The 15,821-nt window shown below is 39.6% G+C and overlaps 2 protein-coding genes across 6 annotated transcripts; one reads left to right on the top strand and one right to left on the bottom strand.

Moving 5' to 3' along the window:
• Nucleotides 1-103: 103 nt before the first annotated feature.
• On the bottom strand, nt 104-2,591 carry LOC110724778. Its single transcript, XM_021904242.1, has 2 exons — nt 1,480-2,591; nt 104-1,401 (listed from the first exon to the last, which is right to left on the bottom strand). The coding sequence occupies exons 1-2, from the start codon at nt 2,067-2,069 to the stop codon at nt 1,368-1,370; spliced, it is 624 nt and encodes a 207-aa protein (XP_021759934.1). The 5' UTR covers nt 2,070-2,591; the 3' UTR covers nt 104-1,367.
• Nucleotides 2,592-4,027: 1,436 nt separating this feature from the next.
• LOC110724777 (lectin-like) lies at nt 4,028-15,615 on the top strand. Of its 5 annotated transcripts, none has more exons than XM_021904239.1 (4): nt 4,056-4,304; nt 13,977-14,301; nt 14,792-14,907; nt 15,054-15,615. In XM_021904239.1, exons 2-4 carry the CDS (start codon nt 14,188-14,190, stop codon nt 15,418-15,420), a joined length of 597 nt encoding a protein of 198 aa, XP_021759931.1. In that variant the 5' UTR covers nt 4,056-4,304; nt 13,977-14,187; the 3' UTR covers nt 15,421-15,615. The 5 variants fall into 5 exon arrangements, with proteins under 5 accessions (XP_021759932.1, XP_021759931.1, XP_021759930.1 ...); XM_021904238.1 differs by lacking the exon at nt 4,056-4,304 and adding an exon at nt 11,337-13,530 and having other exon boundaries at nt 13,625-14,301; XM_021904237.1 differs by lacking the exon at nt 4,056-4,304 and adding an exon at nt 11,337-13,732.
• Nucleotides 15,616-15,821: the final 206 nt, after the last annotated feature.

Below are 15,821 nucleotides of genomic sequence, written 5' to 3'. Positions count from 1 at the left end.
GGGTGATCCAGGCTCAAGGATGTGCATGGGCGCCAAAAAAGGGTTTCATTTCCCGCCAAAGATGAATTTTAGGATACAAAGGGTTGCTATAAAGTGGACCTGATTCAGCAAGAACACATATCACACCATCTTTAACCCTATTCCCAAGAGCATTCAGTTATGGATGAATACGATCTACATATAAGGTCCTCTCTAATCAAACCATTGAAGAGGAAAACTAGCTACAACAACAACGATCAATACGACAAAAAATTAAAACCCACATTCATCGTACGACCATTACCAATAACGATAACACGAAAATTGCAGTTAAGCTACCGACCACCAAACCCGGTTGTCGGTAATTTTTCAGTTCACAAGGGGTTGTTGGGGTTATTGCGTAGTCCGTATTTGAGTTGGGATGACAAGGTTGCTGTGAAGATTGTAGAAGCTCGAGCTGTCGCAGGTTGGATATCTGAAGGACTGCACTGCAATAAAGATGTTGTTATCACAAAAGGAAACAAGGTTTGTCCTTCCTACATTCCAGATTTAGCACTTCTTCCATTGCCTTTGAAGATATTCGTGAGACATATGTTGAGGAAAGAAGGAGGGTTGGGAGGGATAAAAGTGCATCACATCGTCCCTAAATCAATCATGTCAATGATAGACCCTCCTTCAATACTCCCAGCTTGTCATGAAAGTTGTGTCCTTGATATAGGGGAAAACCGTATAACTATTAACAACTACTCACACGACTTGAAATTGTTTCAAACACACTGTGGCTATTCTTTGTTTGTTGTTACACATGAATCAGAATGGTGGTCGCGAATATCAAAATGTCATTCTATGTACGTACTGATTCAAGCACTGAAAAGGATTCAAGATACGTTGTGTGGAACTGCAGGAACATGGCACGTGATTCATTTCTGCCAATTATTTCCAAGCTCATTGAAATGAATATGTCGGACACTATATTCTTAACTGAAACGCGTGTCTCAGTTCACATGGCACGGGTTATATGCAGAGAACTAAATGCCTTTGGAATATACGGAGTACAGAGCATGGGGGTTGTGATCATTAATTTTTCAAATTCAATGAAGTTTTTGCATCAGAAGGATTCTCCGACACACGTACAGGGTTATTATTCAAAATCGTAATGCTCCATCCTGTCAACTTCGCGAAAAAACTCAATGATCGTTCGCCCAACAAATTCCGGATATTCATCAGCTGAAACAATGAAGAAGTCCATATTTAGTATTTACAAAACCAGGACAGGTCAAATAACACAATTTATACATGACGGGTGAATTTGTATCGTGCAGTGCAACGTGCTCTAAACAGATTTCTACATGACGGGTGAATTTGTATCGGTATCCAAAATCTCTCATTCATACCAGAAAAAACAGTAACCTCACAAACAGACTGCAACAAAACACAAAATTAGGATAGCTAAATCAATCATACTTGAACAACTACATGGAATACTAACTCAAAACTCACCAATCCATAACAGGTAAAGGGCAGTTGGAAGAACCAAGTTTAGGTGATATGAGTGCCTTTTCAGCTTTACGGTCATGGGGAGACTTATTACTTGTAGCACCCCTCCTCTTTTTCTTTAATTTGCAGTCATGAGGATTCTCAATAGCAAACCCAACCTCCGTTTGGTGTGTTGGTCCATTTGTGTCTCTAGCAGCCAGAGGATGTTGCTCACCATACACCACATCCAACATCTTTAATAAATATACATGGTTTTTGAAAGTATGTACCACTAAGAACATGGTGCATCCACCACAACCACTAGCAAACCCAGTACCGTAAAAACGACAAGCAAAATTCAGCACACTGTCCATGAGTTTGTTCAATAAAAGACCACACCAATCATATTTCGCACATTCACGAGCACACGTCAATGCAGGGACAAGATCAGCAGCTAGTCTTGGTGACTGAGTAGGACATAGGACCATTTGAAGAGCAACCATGAGGAAAAGCGTCTTAAATTCTTCTTCTTCATCAGCATCCCAATCACCCTCCAATCTATCCAACACAATAGAATTGATATGGATACCGCTGATGTCAATAAATAACCTCATAGACAGGGGTTTGGGAAATGGATGTTATTGAGGAAGACGAGTTAAATTAGTTAACCAGAGCCAGGGGGTGTAGACTGCAGTCAAAGGATGTTAACGTCTGGGATAACGATCCTTATCAATTATAACGTGCAATTACAAAAATGCCCTCTGACCCGACACCTTAAAATGACATATAGGCCCCCAGATAAACGATTCAAGTTTATCGAGGAGATAAACTTGAATTCCCTCTTAAATTAATACATCGTGACCAATAATAAGTCGAATGCTGTTCATCTCCAATAACGAATGTCAACGTCACTTTTACAGCCGCCTTTCCAATACAAGAGATGCATGGTTTAATTAAGATTATAATGTTCATGAAATATACAATGTCTTTAACATATACATAGGTATATAACACATCTTCCTGTCTAATTAGATTTCTTGATAACGAAGGTGGCATAAAATATACGTTTGTTTTACTCCCTTTGTATCTAGGGAAAATTTTCATTATTTCTTTCTATATGTATGTCCCTAGCAAAAGTTTCATTTCTCATTTGAGTGAATTAGAGCCTGTTCATATTTATTAAATTGAGCTGAACTGAACTGAACTAACTAAACTGAGCTGAAATAAATATTTTATGAGAGACAAAAATTAGGAGTTGAACTGGACTGTACAGAACTGATTGGAGCTGAACTGAACTGTATTGAACTGATTGGAGCTGAACTGAACTAAATTGAAATTAAGTTAATGTGAATGGACCATCAATCTATTTGAATTAATCTCTAAGTTTCTGTCACTACTTCTCCTTAGAAAAACAATAAATTCATTCCCAAGCTAGCCCTACTTTTATTTAGTTTCTATCAAATAGTTTCTAACCACAATACCTTTATAAAGAGAGAGTATTTATTTTCATACTTCAAATCAATAATTAATTAAGAGTTAGCTCAAATGCTTTGGGTGATGCAATTGGTATCATTCCCATATATATTTCTTATTTATGTTAAGTCAATATAGGAATAAGTTTGTTGGAATCCAATTCCTCAAGAAAAAATTTGAAAAGAAAATTTTATTGATGTGAAAGAAATTGATTTTTATATACTCGTATATTATTTTTAAAGCTAGAATAAGATAAGATCTATGCCTTTAATTTGATTATATAATAGAGTATATTTGTATGTTTAGTTGTTATGCAATCCAAAGTTGATGGAATATATTGGAAGTGGTATTAGCATGCTTATGTGCAAATATATTATTTAAGTTAGTTGAGTTGGTTAAGTGCAGTGCTATCACAATCAGATTTTGATTACCACATAATTGTGGAGATAAGCTGTTGAATACATAGTAGTCTTCACTTTTCAAGCATAACATAGCATAGCTCCATCTGCATACATCACAAAGTGTTAGTTTGAAACTTTGAATGCTCAGGGTGTACAAGGGTTTAGCGATTTAATTTCATATTTCTAATTTTGTTATCTTCGATTAATGGCTTTTAAGAGGTTTTTTGGTTAACTATTGGGTTTTATTTTTATTTTTTATGTGGTTTAAACTTTAAACAGTCATTAACATGTTTATTTATATTTTAATTGTTGAAAAGCTAGCTTTTAAGCCAAAATGAAAAAGCTAATGGGACAATATAGTTAAATGATTTTTTTTTTTAATTTTTTATTTTGAAACGATATTTAAGGGCATATTCTCATTGACTAAACTCAGCTGAACTGAACTAGACTGAATATTTTATAAGAAAAGGAAATTAAGAGATGAACTGAACTTAACTGAACTGAAATGAATTTCAACGTATGAGAACAGGTCTTAAGCCAAAATCATTTTTTTTCTTTTTGGCTTTTGGCTTGTACATTACTCCTTATTAATAACTCATAAAATAATTAATAACTAGATAAATCATTTTTTATAATTAATAATGATAGTTCACTATTCAAAATTAATAATCAAACCATTCAGAGTAGTTTATAATTAATCTCCTTAAATATCATTTTACCTTCTTACCGCCAATAACCAATATTTAATTTCACCAAACAAATTTCTAAACAGACAATGGTCCGACAGCTAGTACATTCAGCTAGTCGATATAACAATTAAGTTAAACAATCAGTTAAGGTCACAAGTTCGAGACCCACTATTTACATTTGCTTAGGACTTTAGGAGTAAGAGAATTCCATACTTCCTCCTCCGATGGTGGCGCACAATCAGCCTTTATGGAGGCTACATCATTAGCCACTCTCCAGATTTCTGAGGTTTGTTCTCTATCCATCTATTAATCTTTGTTATTACTTAGAAATTTGATGCTTCAACCTATTATCTCACAATATTTAATATCCAATGGAGGTAAAAGAAGTACCAACTTTTTACATGTATACCAACTGTTTGTGAAAATGCCACAGAGAAAATTTGACAAAGATTCATCCTTTAAGTTTAATTGCTCCATTACTGATGTATGTTCTATTTCTATCTATCTATTGGTGGAATGAAGATTCAAATCTTTTTACCCAGAAAATTATAGGTGAGATGAAGATTCAAATCTTAGAAACTAATTTAGATGAGAATATGAGATGAAGATTGAATAGTTATAGGTGAAAATGAGGTGATAAATTAGAGAGAAATATAGAATAGAATGGCTTTTTGTATTGCTTGATTCCAACTCCATCGACAAACATCGCTCATTAATCTCCTTTCAATTTCTTCCATTCCAACTCCATCGACAAGCATTGCTCCTTCTCTTTTAACTCCAATTCCTCGCTTTTCTCCTTCAATCGCTTCGATTCCAATTCCATCAACTAGCGTTGCTCCTTAACCTCCTTCTCTTTCAACTCTAACGCCTTGCTTTGTTCCCTCAATCTCTCCAATTCCGACTCCGTCGACAAGAATCGCTCCTTAACCTCCTCCTCTTTTAACTCCAACACCTCAATTTCCTCCCTCAATCGCTTCGATTCCTACTCCATCGACAAACATTGCTCCTTAAACTCCTTATCTTTCTCCTTAAACACTTCCCAACCCGCCTTGATTTCCTTCCGTTTCGACCCCAACACCCTCTTTGTCTCATTAATCTCCTTCTCCTTAACCAACAACACACTATACAACTCATCAATATCCTCCATCTCTTCCTTCTCCCTCACACTACACGCCTCTTCGCGTACGACCACCTCCCGCTCTCGTCTCTCGACAACAAGAGAGCCGATTTTTTTTTTATTTTTAAATATTGCGTCAAGCATAACGCTATTTAATGTCTTCATCTCCAAATATGTGTTATAGTGGAGGAAGTCCACTCACATACTCCCACAAAAAAAAAAAATTCTCCCAAAAAAAAAAATTCACATACACATATGATTAACGTGTACCAACCCAAAAAAAAAAAATAAATTTAAAGAGTATTAATATTGCATAGCGGAAGCAAAATTTTGAATCCCACCGGTGGGTTTAACTTTCTAACCCACCGGCAGGGGGGAAATTTTTGTGAGCGGTCCCAAGATTTAACCTGCTCTTGATACCATGATAAATTAGAGAGAAATATAGAATAGAATGGTTTTTTGTATTGCTTGATTCCAACTCCATCGACAAACTATCTTCGAGTTGCGAAGCTGTTAAATTACATCAAACAACGAACGATCTTCGAGTTGCGAAGTTGTTAATGCTGAAACTCGGCGAAACGTTTCAGGATTTCCATTTCCAATGCTTGCTCTTTCAGAACAATGGTGAACATTGCAGGCATCTTTCGTAAGGGTGAACAAATCGATCGAGGAGCGAGTCAAGGAGGTGGAGTCAAAGGAGAGAGAAAATCAGTTTATTCGAACATCGCTTCAGAATTTCAAAAAGGGGGTTGAAATTAGGGTTAAGAAATTGGAGTTCTATGAGATTTGGTTGAAAAGAAGAACCGAAGGAGTTGAATTGAGGGAGAAGCAGATTAAGGATTGGTATCAGTGCCAAGTTGGCTTGTGTTGTGATCTGGGCCAGTATTATGGACAACTCACATGTGAGGGGGAGTGTTGAGCCCATGAGAAACCCACATGTGAGTGAAATTGTTATCCCACATTGAAAGAATATAAAAGTGAAGAGAAATATTGGGATGTGTATCCCACATTGAAGAAAAGAGAAAGTCGTGTCCACTTTATAAGGCTAAGGGGCTACTCCCCTCATTGCCATATGGTTTTGAGGTGGAACCTCCTTGGTCGTATAAAGTGGACAGTTGTAACGGGTGTGGCCTAGTGTCACGGTCCGGGAGTTTGGACCCCGAAACGTGCGGCGCGCTCTAGCCTTTTGGCGGCAAGAACGCTAGCCTTGAGTGGAAGAGGGGCTTGTGAGCACAAAGCAACACAAGCGGGTAATAGAATCTCAAGAGCACTCACGTCTATCTGGGCGACGGAGTGCGGGTGGTCGGGGCTTGTGACGGCCGATACTTCAAAGCGGGCACAAGCGGGTCCGAACCACGAGTCCTTAGCGCATCAAGTTGGGTTGGAGGGGAGCTAATATGCAAGTAAGACACAATATCTATAAAGGTCTAACAACAAACAAGCATAAAAGCAAGGCAACACTTGGTAGAAGGCTTTAAGATTTCATTAATCATTCGCCCTCTAAAGAGCTTTAAATGACATACAAGAAGAATCCCTAGTGAACACTGACCTGACAGTAACACAATAATGGGACCTCAAGCTAAGAAAACATAACCTAAACTCTAGGAAAGCACTTAAATGGAATCTAATACATCAAAAGGAGTTGGATTCTAACATCCTCCCCCACTTAAGCTGTCGACGACCTCGTCGACTTACAAAAGTTACAATCAAAATTAGAAAACCCTAAACTATCTCAAGTTTCGGATGCGCCGTTGGTGCGGCTATCTTCTGGAATCTTATCTGACTCTTGAGCTGGATCTTCTTTGTTGACGAGGAGCTTGTCTCTGGAGTCGCTCGGCTCGAACATCTTGTTGAGAGCTTCATCTCTAAATTTCCTCCTGGGAGTGGAATCTGTTGAATTAAGGGGGACAGCTGCTTCCACCATCATCTGTTGGGGAGCTGTTTCCTTGAGACTGTGGTGGAGAGTTTCAAGTTGTGGCTGGTGCCTCTTGGGTGACCATTTTCTTTGTAATCCCTTGCACGCGCCCTGCGTTGTTTGCTCAACCACTGTTTTTCCTCCCTCTTGGGAGGTTCTTCTTTGGTGTCTCTGGGCTCGTCGCTCTTTGCTTCGAACCTTGTGACTGATTCTGGTTTTGGCGGGTGTGTATCTGGGATGTTGCCAACTCCACGGGCTTTATCTCCCGCTTCTCTGGGTTTCTGGTGCGAGCTTGTTTCTTCGATGTTGCCTTCTTCTCAGGCTCCATCACTCGCATTGCCGAAAGATATCGGACTTCTGGTTCTTCTTGAGGTGCTATCATTCTCATAGCACTCAGGCGTCGTATGGAACCCATCCTATATGTGGGCTCCTCATCGCTGCTAGTCTCTTTTGTGGCCTCCTGAACGGACATGGATGGCAATCTCTTTTGGATCTTGTCAAGTTCTTCTTTATGCTCGCAATCCCACCATTTGTGTGGACCTCGACAAAGTATGCAGTTTATTGCCCTTGTGTTTGCCGAGGATGCGCCGGCCCTCGAGTTTCCTGAGTTGTGGGAGGGGGTAGATGTTTGTCTCTGGGCATCACCTCCTCCACTTCTTCTATGATATGTATTAATGGTGTTGGACGATACTCGTGAGCCGTTCTCTGTACCCTTTGGAGAGCTTGGAGACGGACTGTTAGAGCGTGTTGACGTCCCACTTGAATCCTTCTCGGATTGACGACCCTTCCCGACTGAGTAGTCCATCAATCTCTCAGCAGCACACATAGCAGCAGCAAGGGTATCAATATTCTGCCTCAAAATCTCTCACTGCGCCCATTCCTTTAGCCCGTTGACAAAGTTGAACACACGATCTTTCTCATTCATGTCTGTGATGTCCAACATTATCGCCGAGTATTCCTTAACATAGTTGCGAAGAGAACCCTTCTGGCGGCACTCTTGCAACTTCATCCGTGCAACAAACGCTGTGTTGACGGGGTAGAATTGTTCTTTGAGTTCCTCTTTGAACTCCGCCCATGTATCAATCTTGATCCTTCCTGCTTCGATGTCTGCGTGCTTGGTGCGCCACCACAGCTTAGCATCTTCGGATAAGTACATGATGGCAGTATCCACCTTCTGATCGTCACTTAGTTGACATATTCGGAAGTACTGCTCCATGTCGAAGAGGAAGTTATCAACTTCTTTCGCATCTCTAGCGCCACTGTAGTCGCGAGGTTTGGGCGGCTTTATCTTCGCCGCACCAAGACCCACTGCGTCTCTGCCCACAGCGTGCGTTAAGGTAGCACATTTCTCAAGTGCTTCGTCGGCTTTTCCTTGAACAAATTGCAATTGTTCGCGGAGGGCATCTATGTCTGCCATCAATTTCACAATTTGCTCGGCTTGCTCGTGTACAATGACTTGGAGCTCGGTCCATTTGTCCGCCTTCTCCTCGAGCCAAGCGAGCCTTTCTTCTACGAATTTCATCTTCGTGTAGCCCTCCTTGGTGCCTACACGGGTTGCTTGCGACGAGGTTTGAGCCTCGGCTCTGATACCAACTGTCACGGTCCGGGAGTTTGGACCCCGAAACGTGCGGCGCGCTCTAGCCTTTTGGCGGCAAGAACGCTAGCCTTGAGCGGAAGAGGGGCTTGTGAGCACAAAGCAACACAAGCGGACAATAGAATCTCAGGAGCACTCACGTCTATCTGGGCGACGGAGTGCGGGTGGTCGGGGCTTGTGACGGCCGATACTTCAAAGCGGGCACAAGCGGGTCCGAACCACGAGTCCTTAGCGCATCAAGTTTGGTTGGAGGGGAGCTAATATGTAAGTAAGACACAATATCTATAAAGGTCTAACAACAAACAAGCATAAAAGCAAGGTAACACTTGGTAGAAGGCTTTAAGATTTCATTAATCATTCGCCCTCTAAAGAGCTTTAAATGACATACAAGAAGAATCCCTAGTGAACACTGATCTGACAGTAACACAATAATGAGACCTCAAGCTAAGAAAACATAACCTAAACTCTAGGAAAGCACTTAAATGGAATCTAATACATCAAAAGGAGTTGGATTCTAACACCTAGACCCGTTTATCATTCTGAACTTATTGAGGTCAAACTTGTTAAAAGTTAAGAGCTTGGAGATCTGAACCTCTCAAAATATTACAAGGTTTTTGCATTAGAAGTTTGCCTGCCATTGCAAGATTTTACACTGAGATGATCCAAATGGGGTTGAACTATATTGGCTAATTGGCTGTACTACATCGGTAAACTATTAGTTCAACTCTAACAAATGGAAATTAAGTAAAATCCCAATTCATTTCTCTTTTTCTAACAGTTCATATCAAAAAAAATCCCAATGGAGAAACCGTAATGAACTTGATATTAAGGTTGGGCTAATGCATGAAGCTCAAGACCGGTGACAATTTATCTGTGTAAATATTAAACCCTGAATGATGGATGAAGTAAGGGTTTTGTAGACCAATTGTTGAGATTTAGTAGTCCTATGTCATCGTAGGTCTCAAGTTTATGATAAATTTGATGAAACATTACACTTAATTGGCAGCCAAATTTTATATCTAGATAACATTTGTGTTCAATCAATGTGGAGCTACTCAGAGCGGCTACCCAAAGTGAGGGAACAGTCGTCTATGGTGATGAGTTTAGTGAAAATTGTTGGAACTTTATAAATTTTAATATGTTTTTATACAAATCTGCTCTTTTTCCTCTAAAAATGTAAGTTTTGGCTACTCAGACATTCTCTTCACATGTTGGAATCTTTCTAGTTGTAATTATGGCATGCTGTGAAGTAGTGTATCAAAGATCTAAGCAGACGAAGTTTGCTGTATTGATTTCTGCTATTGGAGCATTTGTTAAATAAAAAGAAGAAAAGTACAAGGGAGTATATTTTATCTACAATTAACAGTAATGGCAGTACAATACTTATTTTATGTCTTCTTATTTTATATCTAAATGAGCATAAATGAAACAAATTGACTGAATAGTTCTGCAGACAAAGTATGCAATGTGTCTCTTTAGAGCTCACCATTCCCTTGAGTTTCTATAATTAATTGGCACTTTGGCTTGTTTTATTTGCAGAAAATCTCTATTTGCCTGTAAAGCAAGTTAGACAACCTTTACTTGGACCAATAGATGGTTTTGGTTCATGATTCATAATAGAATCAAGTTCCAAATCTGCAACATGGCTGATCATTTGCCAATTCTTGTCACCTACTTCCTTGTTGCATTGTTGTGTGAGTAGAGAGCATCCTCGAATGCGTAAGTGCTGGAGGGAGATGGGAAGTCCGTCTTCTGGCAATGTTTCAAGTTTGGGGCAGTCCTCCAGGTATAGATCTTTAAGGGATGTGAGGCTTGCTAGATAGTTTCTTGTAGGAAAGGATTGCAGCTTGAAACAGTTTTCGATACTCAAGCATTCAAGTGATGTTGGAAGCCCTTCTTCTGAAAACACCACCAGCTTTTGACATCCTGAAACAGACAGAAACTCCAGGGAAGTGAGGTTTTGCAGTGAACTATCTTCACAAGACAGACAAACCAGATCCTGGCAGTTGTGGATGTACAAAGATTTCAGTTGAGGAAGATGTGGCAATTTTGGTAACGAGGCAAGGTTGGCTATATTAGAAATTATCAGCGAGTATAAGGAGCCTGTACTCTCTATTGCCTCTATTAAGCTTGAACCATTGCAGTTGTCTATTTCCAGACACTGAAGACGTTGGTTGAGCTGTGGGAGTGTCCTTAGTAAAGGGCACCCACTTATCTGCAGTTTCTGAGGAAAAAAGATTTGTGGCATGCCCTGCAGCCTTGGACAATTGACAATACTCAACTCGAGAAGTTTCATGAATGAAACTTGCTGTATATATTCATCTTGACCTCCATGATTCCTTATAAAGACAGGTACCTCTCTCCATTCTTCTAGCAAGGCATTGTTGCTGAGAAACAAAAACTCCACAGTTGGCATCACTGGTAGAGCCTTCAGAGCATCACAGTGCTTGATTTTCATGACCCTGAGGTTTGGGAAGATGCGTGGAAGCTCCCGCAACTGTGGACACTTACTAATCGTTACTCTCGTGAGAGAAGGATATAGTGTCTCTGGCCATTCAGCCAACTCTAGCATTCCTTTAATGAAAAGCTCCCCGAGGCGCGGCAATGGACCAAGAGAGAGAATTCTACAACTTGCACAATGATTTAAGGAGAGCTTGTATAAGTTCTCGAGCATTCCATTCCCCATCCAACTTGAAAGTCTGCTTCCTATGTACTGATGTATGTGGAGCTCTCGCAGACTTTGATAAGGTTCAAGATCTTCAAGGACAGTATCTTGCTCTGTTTGATCTTGTGAATTGGCAACCTCCTTGCTCCATTCAAGTATCAACTTAGTAATGCCTTCCTTTTGTTTGAGCTCTGCAGCCTTTGCATCTGTTGAATTTTCGAGTTTAGAAATGTGTAGTGTACCTTCTAGACTGTTCATGCTCTTTAACTCCTCAATTCCATATCCATTCTCACGACGAACATGGAAAGTATGCAAATTATGCAAATTAGCTATGCCTCCTATACCTGGGGGCAATGTGGAGCACTTATACCAAAACATCTCATCCAGCTCAAGATATCGGAGATTTCTAAGGTTCCCAAGGTCCTTTGGCAATTCCAGAAGCCAAAGACACCCTAGGAGCTTTAGTATTTGCAGATTGGAGAGATTGCAAATGGTGTTGGGTAGTAACCTGATCTCAGTTCTTGATAAGTCAAGATACCGCAGCAACTTCAGTTCCCCTATTGATTTTGGTAGATCAACTATGCTGCTTGAACTGAGATCTAAAACCCGCATGTACTTCAATGCATGGAACATCTTATCAAGGGTATGACCAAAATCTCTGGGGTAACTGATCGGTAGCAGTAAAGTGCGCAACTTCTTAGCTTTGAGAATCTCTTGTGCAGGCTTCTGAACATCTTTACAGTTAAGTGATACATGCCGCAGTGTCTGTTCTATAGAGCAAGGCTTGTTTTCTTCAACATGCTGACAGCAACTTGAGACAGATTTCGCTAAATCGTGAATTAGATCGTGCATCTTGAACTGTTCCTGACTGTCAATGTCTAAGATCTGAAAGAAGGATCTCGCTAGCAACTCGTTGAAATAATCACTTGCAGCTTCCTCCAGCTTGTTTTCTCCTCTCAGTTGGATGTAACCTTCAGCTATCCACAGTTTGACCAGATCATTTTTATCAAACATATGGCCTTTTGGGAATATGTAACAGTATGCAAAACACTGCTTGAGTTGAGAAGGGAGATGATCATAACTCAATTTCAGAGCTGGCAGAATGTTTGGAGCCCCATTTCCAAAGCTGTATTGCTCTGATTCCCAGATGCCATTTCGCAGGATTCTCTGCCATTGACTAACATCATTATTCCCACGCAAAAGGCCTGCCATTGCCTTCACTGCTAGAGGGAGAAAATTGCACCTGCGGATGATTTCTCTCCCTATCTCTTCCAAATCTGTTGAAAATGCCCCATTTGGTGGAAAGGCCCGTTTTACAAACAGGTCCCAGCAGCGTTCCTCTGGCAAATGTCCCAAGGTATGTAAATGAGTTGCGCCCATAATCCTTGCGACATTCCCATTTCTACTGGTAACCAAGACTTTACTTCCTTTTGGACATTGCTTGAGGAAATCATGAAGTGGTTCCCAGTCTAATTTCTCAACCCACACATCATCTAAAACAAGCAAGAAACGTTTTCCATCCAAGACTTCCAAGATATGAGACTTGATTGAGCTCTGAGGAACCATATCATGCCTCATCTCCGTGAGGATTTCAACCATCTCCCGAAGAATCCTATCCACACTTGAATCCACTGAGACATTAATCCACATAGCAACCTTGAAATGGCACGACTCATCTCGCTTTTTATAGACCCTCCCATCATTATAGGCTAGCTGAGCGAGGGTTGTTTTTCCTAGGCCTCCCATCCCAATGATGGGAAACACAGGGACACGCCCATTGTTGTCAGATTCTTCTTCTAAGAGCAACCATCTAACAACCTCATTTTTCTCCTCGTCCCTGCCAACTATGTCTGATGTGTCCCTTAGAAAATCCCTTTCGCGCAGGCCAATCCTAGTGGATTGATGTGTCCATTCTGTTCCACCATAGTCCTTGGGCCTGAAATGGAAGTTATTCTTTTCTTGGGAGATTGTGCCGATCCTTGCCGCAATCTTCTTGATCTTATTTGCAGCTTCTGATCGAGAAGAAATCCAGGCAAGTGGGGCAGGGTACCTCTGCTTTTCTCTCATAGCAACCTCAGCAGCATAAGTTTCCAGTATATCCTCTGCATCCAGAGCTGCATCTCTAAGCTTCGTCAGCCAATCAACTAGCTGCTCGGATTTTGAATCTGAACAGCAATGCTCTGCGTCCTTAAGCACCGCTGCAATGGAGCTTAAGTTGCTCGTTAGCTTTTCAATCTCGCCTTCAACTCCATAGAGTTTATCATACTTGTTCTTGCTGAAGGAAAATGCTAACTCTATGATTTTTGTGATTATAGGCTCTATTAGAGGTGAGACCAAGTCAGACATTGGACTGATGTTCTCTTTCTAATAGAGAATCAATTAAATATGGAACAAGAAAGTTTTGGAAACTGGAAATTATGGAGGTATAAATTCAGAGGAAGCATGAAATGATCTGATTTTGTTTGTGAGATGGTACTCGGATGTTAAACAACTACATATTTTATAGTGAAAAAGTTCGTAATTTAACAGAAGCTAGAAGTAACAAAGTGTAGTTTCAGAACAATTTCCATATGAGGTTATTAGTAAACGCGTCTTACTGTAATTGGTCAAAACAGAATGCTTAATCGCGTTGATCTGCTTACTTTTCTACAATGACTACCTCTGCAGCTTCTAATATACTACGTATGTAGTTCATGTTGGGATTAGGAGCGGAAGACTTTTGACAATTATACGATTCCAGAAGATGATTCAGAATTGGGTCGGAAATTCGAAAATCTATGAAAAGACATCTAAACTAATGGGGAAGAAATGCTTAATCGCGTTGATCAGCTGACTTTGCTACAATGACTAGTATGACTACCCCTGCAGCTTCTTATATATGTGGTTCAAAGACGGGGATGATCTCACAAGGCAAAAGCAAAAACTTTCATCAAAACTAATGGGGAAGAAATTATTGAAGACAGAGGAACTATTCCTCGAGCACAAGAGAAAGGTTAGGAAATCTCTAAAAGGAAAAGGATGAAATTCATAAAATGTTATGCTTCCTCTATTTCTCAATACATACTAGTCGACTATTAAGGAGTATATTAATAAAGTCAACTTGTATGTATAAATAAGCGGATGAAGTGTAATTTTTTTTTTTCAATATTCTTCTTTTTGTAGTATGTTTACTATGGTCCAACTGGTGATATATGTAATATATAGTCTAACCTCACTAAAATAATTAATAAATAGCTAATATTTGTCTTGCATATCATGTTCTTAGTGATAGGCTGATAGCCCACTTGATTTGTTGGAGCTTTACATGGTGAGGTGAGGGAGGTTTCAAATTTGTTTCCCCGCTTTGGTTTTTTTTTTTTTTTTTTTTTTTTTGTGTTAACTTTATCGTTTCTAGGCCCTCATAGATTTTTATTCCTGGCTTCGCCCCTTTATGTTACTGTGTCGTCTAACATACGGTTTCCTTTATGTTATGCTATATGCAGAAAAAATGGGTAGATACCAAGGATGGAAGCTATGGTTTTATGTTATATGCACGATTCCTGTTTATAACTTGGGGTCAAAGTTGGTATTGGTCTTGGAATAGCTTCAAAGACACTGAGTAAGTTCTCTATTATCTCATTTGCATACTTTCATGTTAAAGAGCTCAAATTACTACTGTATTATATTATTTGGAGAAGCTATTAATAATTCTAATTGGTTGCATCATAACTATTTACATTGGTAACTTTGTTGTCAATTCGACAGTGATGATAATATTGAAGTCGCGAAGCTGATCAGTGTGTGCTGGTTAGATGTGCGAGGTAAATTGGCTATGTCAGAGCTCTCACCAGGAGTAACTTATGAGGTTGTATACGTTGTTAAGCTGACAAAATCAGCATCTGGGTGGGAGCTTCCACTTATGCTGAGATTAAATGTACCAGGTAATGAAGTTAAGGTAAGGCAAGTCAGCTTGTTAATGAAACCAAAAGGAGAATGGTTTGAGCTGAATTTGGGCACTTTTCAAGCAAAAGCTGATGAATCTGAAGAGGTGTGTTTCGATATCTTTGAGCATGGCGGTCACTGGAAGTCCGGGCTCATCATCAAAGCTGCCATTATTCGACCCAAACACTAGCTTGTTTGCTTAATTGTGTGTTGTTCAGCTGTTTAGACAGTGATCAAATTGGAATTTTGTGTGAGTTAAGATTTGCAAAATATGTACATGGGTGTGTTAATTTATTTCAGAACATTCCAGTTTCCTAATTGATAACAACAGTAGGAAATATGAATTGAATTATAATAATGTAATGGTCTATTTAGTTTTAGTCTACCGACTGTCTTTGCTGATTAGGTAGTAATGTACTATAGTATTCAAGTACAACCTTTAATAACCATGCTAAAGCACATTACATTAGTACACAAAATGTCTTCTCCAATGAAATTATAAGTAAAGTTGTGAATTTTTGAAGGGTTTTTACATAAAGAATGATATTAACTACTTAAATACTACGGAGTACCAATAATTGTAAGCCATGT

Source organism: Chenopodium quinoa, unplaced genomic scaffold, assembly GCF_001683475.1.
Source record: "Chenopodium quinoa cultivar QQ74 unplaced genomic scaffold, ASM168347v1, whole genome shotgun sequence".
Classification (NCBI taxonomy): Eukaryota; Viridiplantae; Streptophyta; class Magnoliopsida; order Caryophyllales; family Amaranthaceae; genus Chenopodium; species Chenopodium quinoa.
Note: the sequence above shows the minus strand (reverse complement) of the source record. Positions and strands in the feature narration are given on the sequence as shown.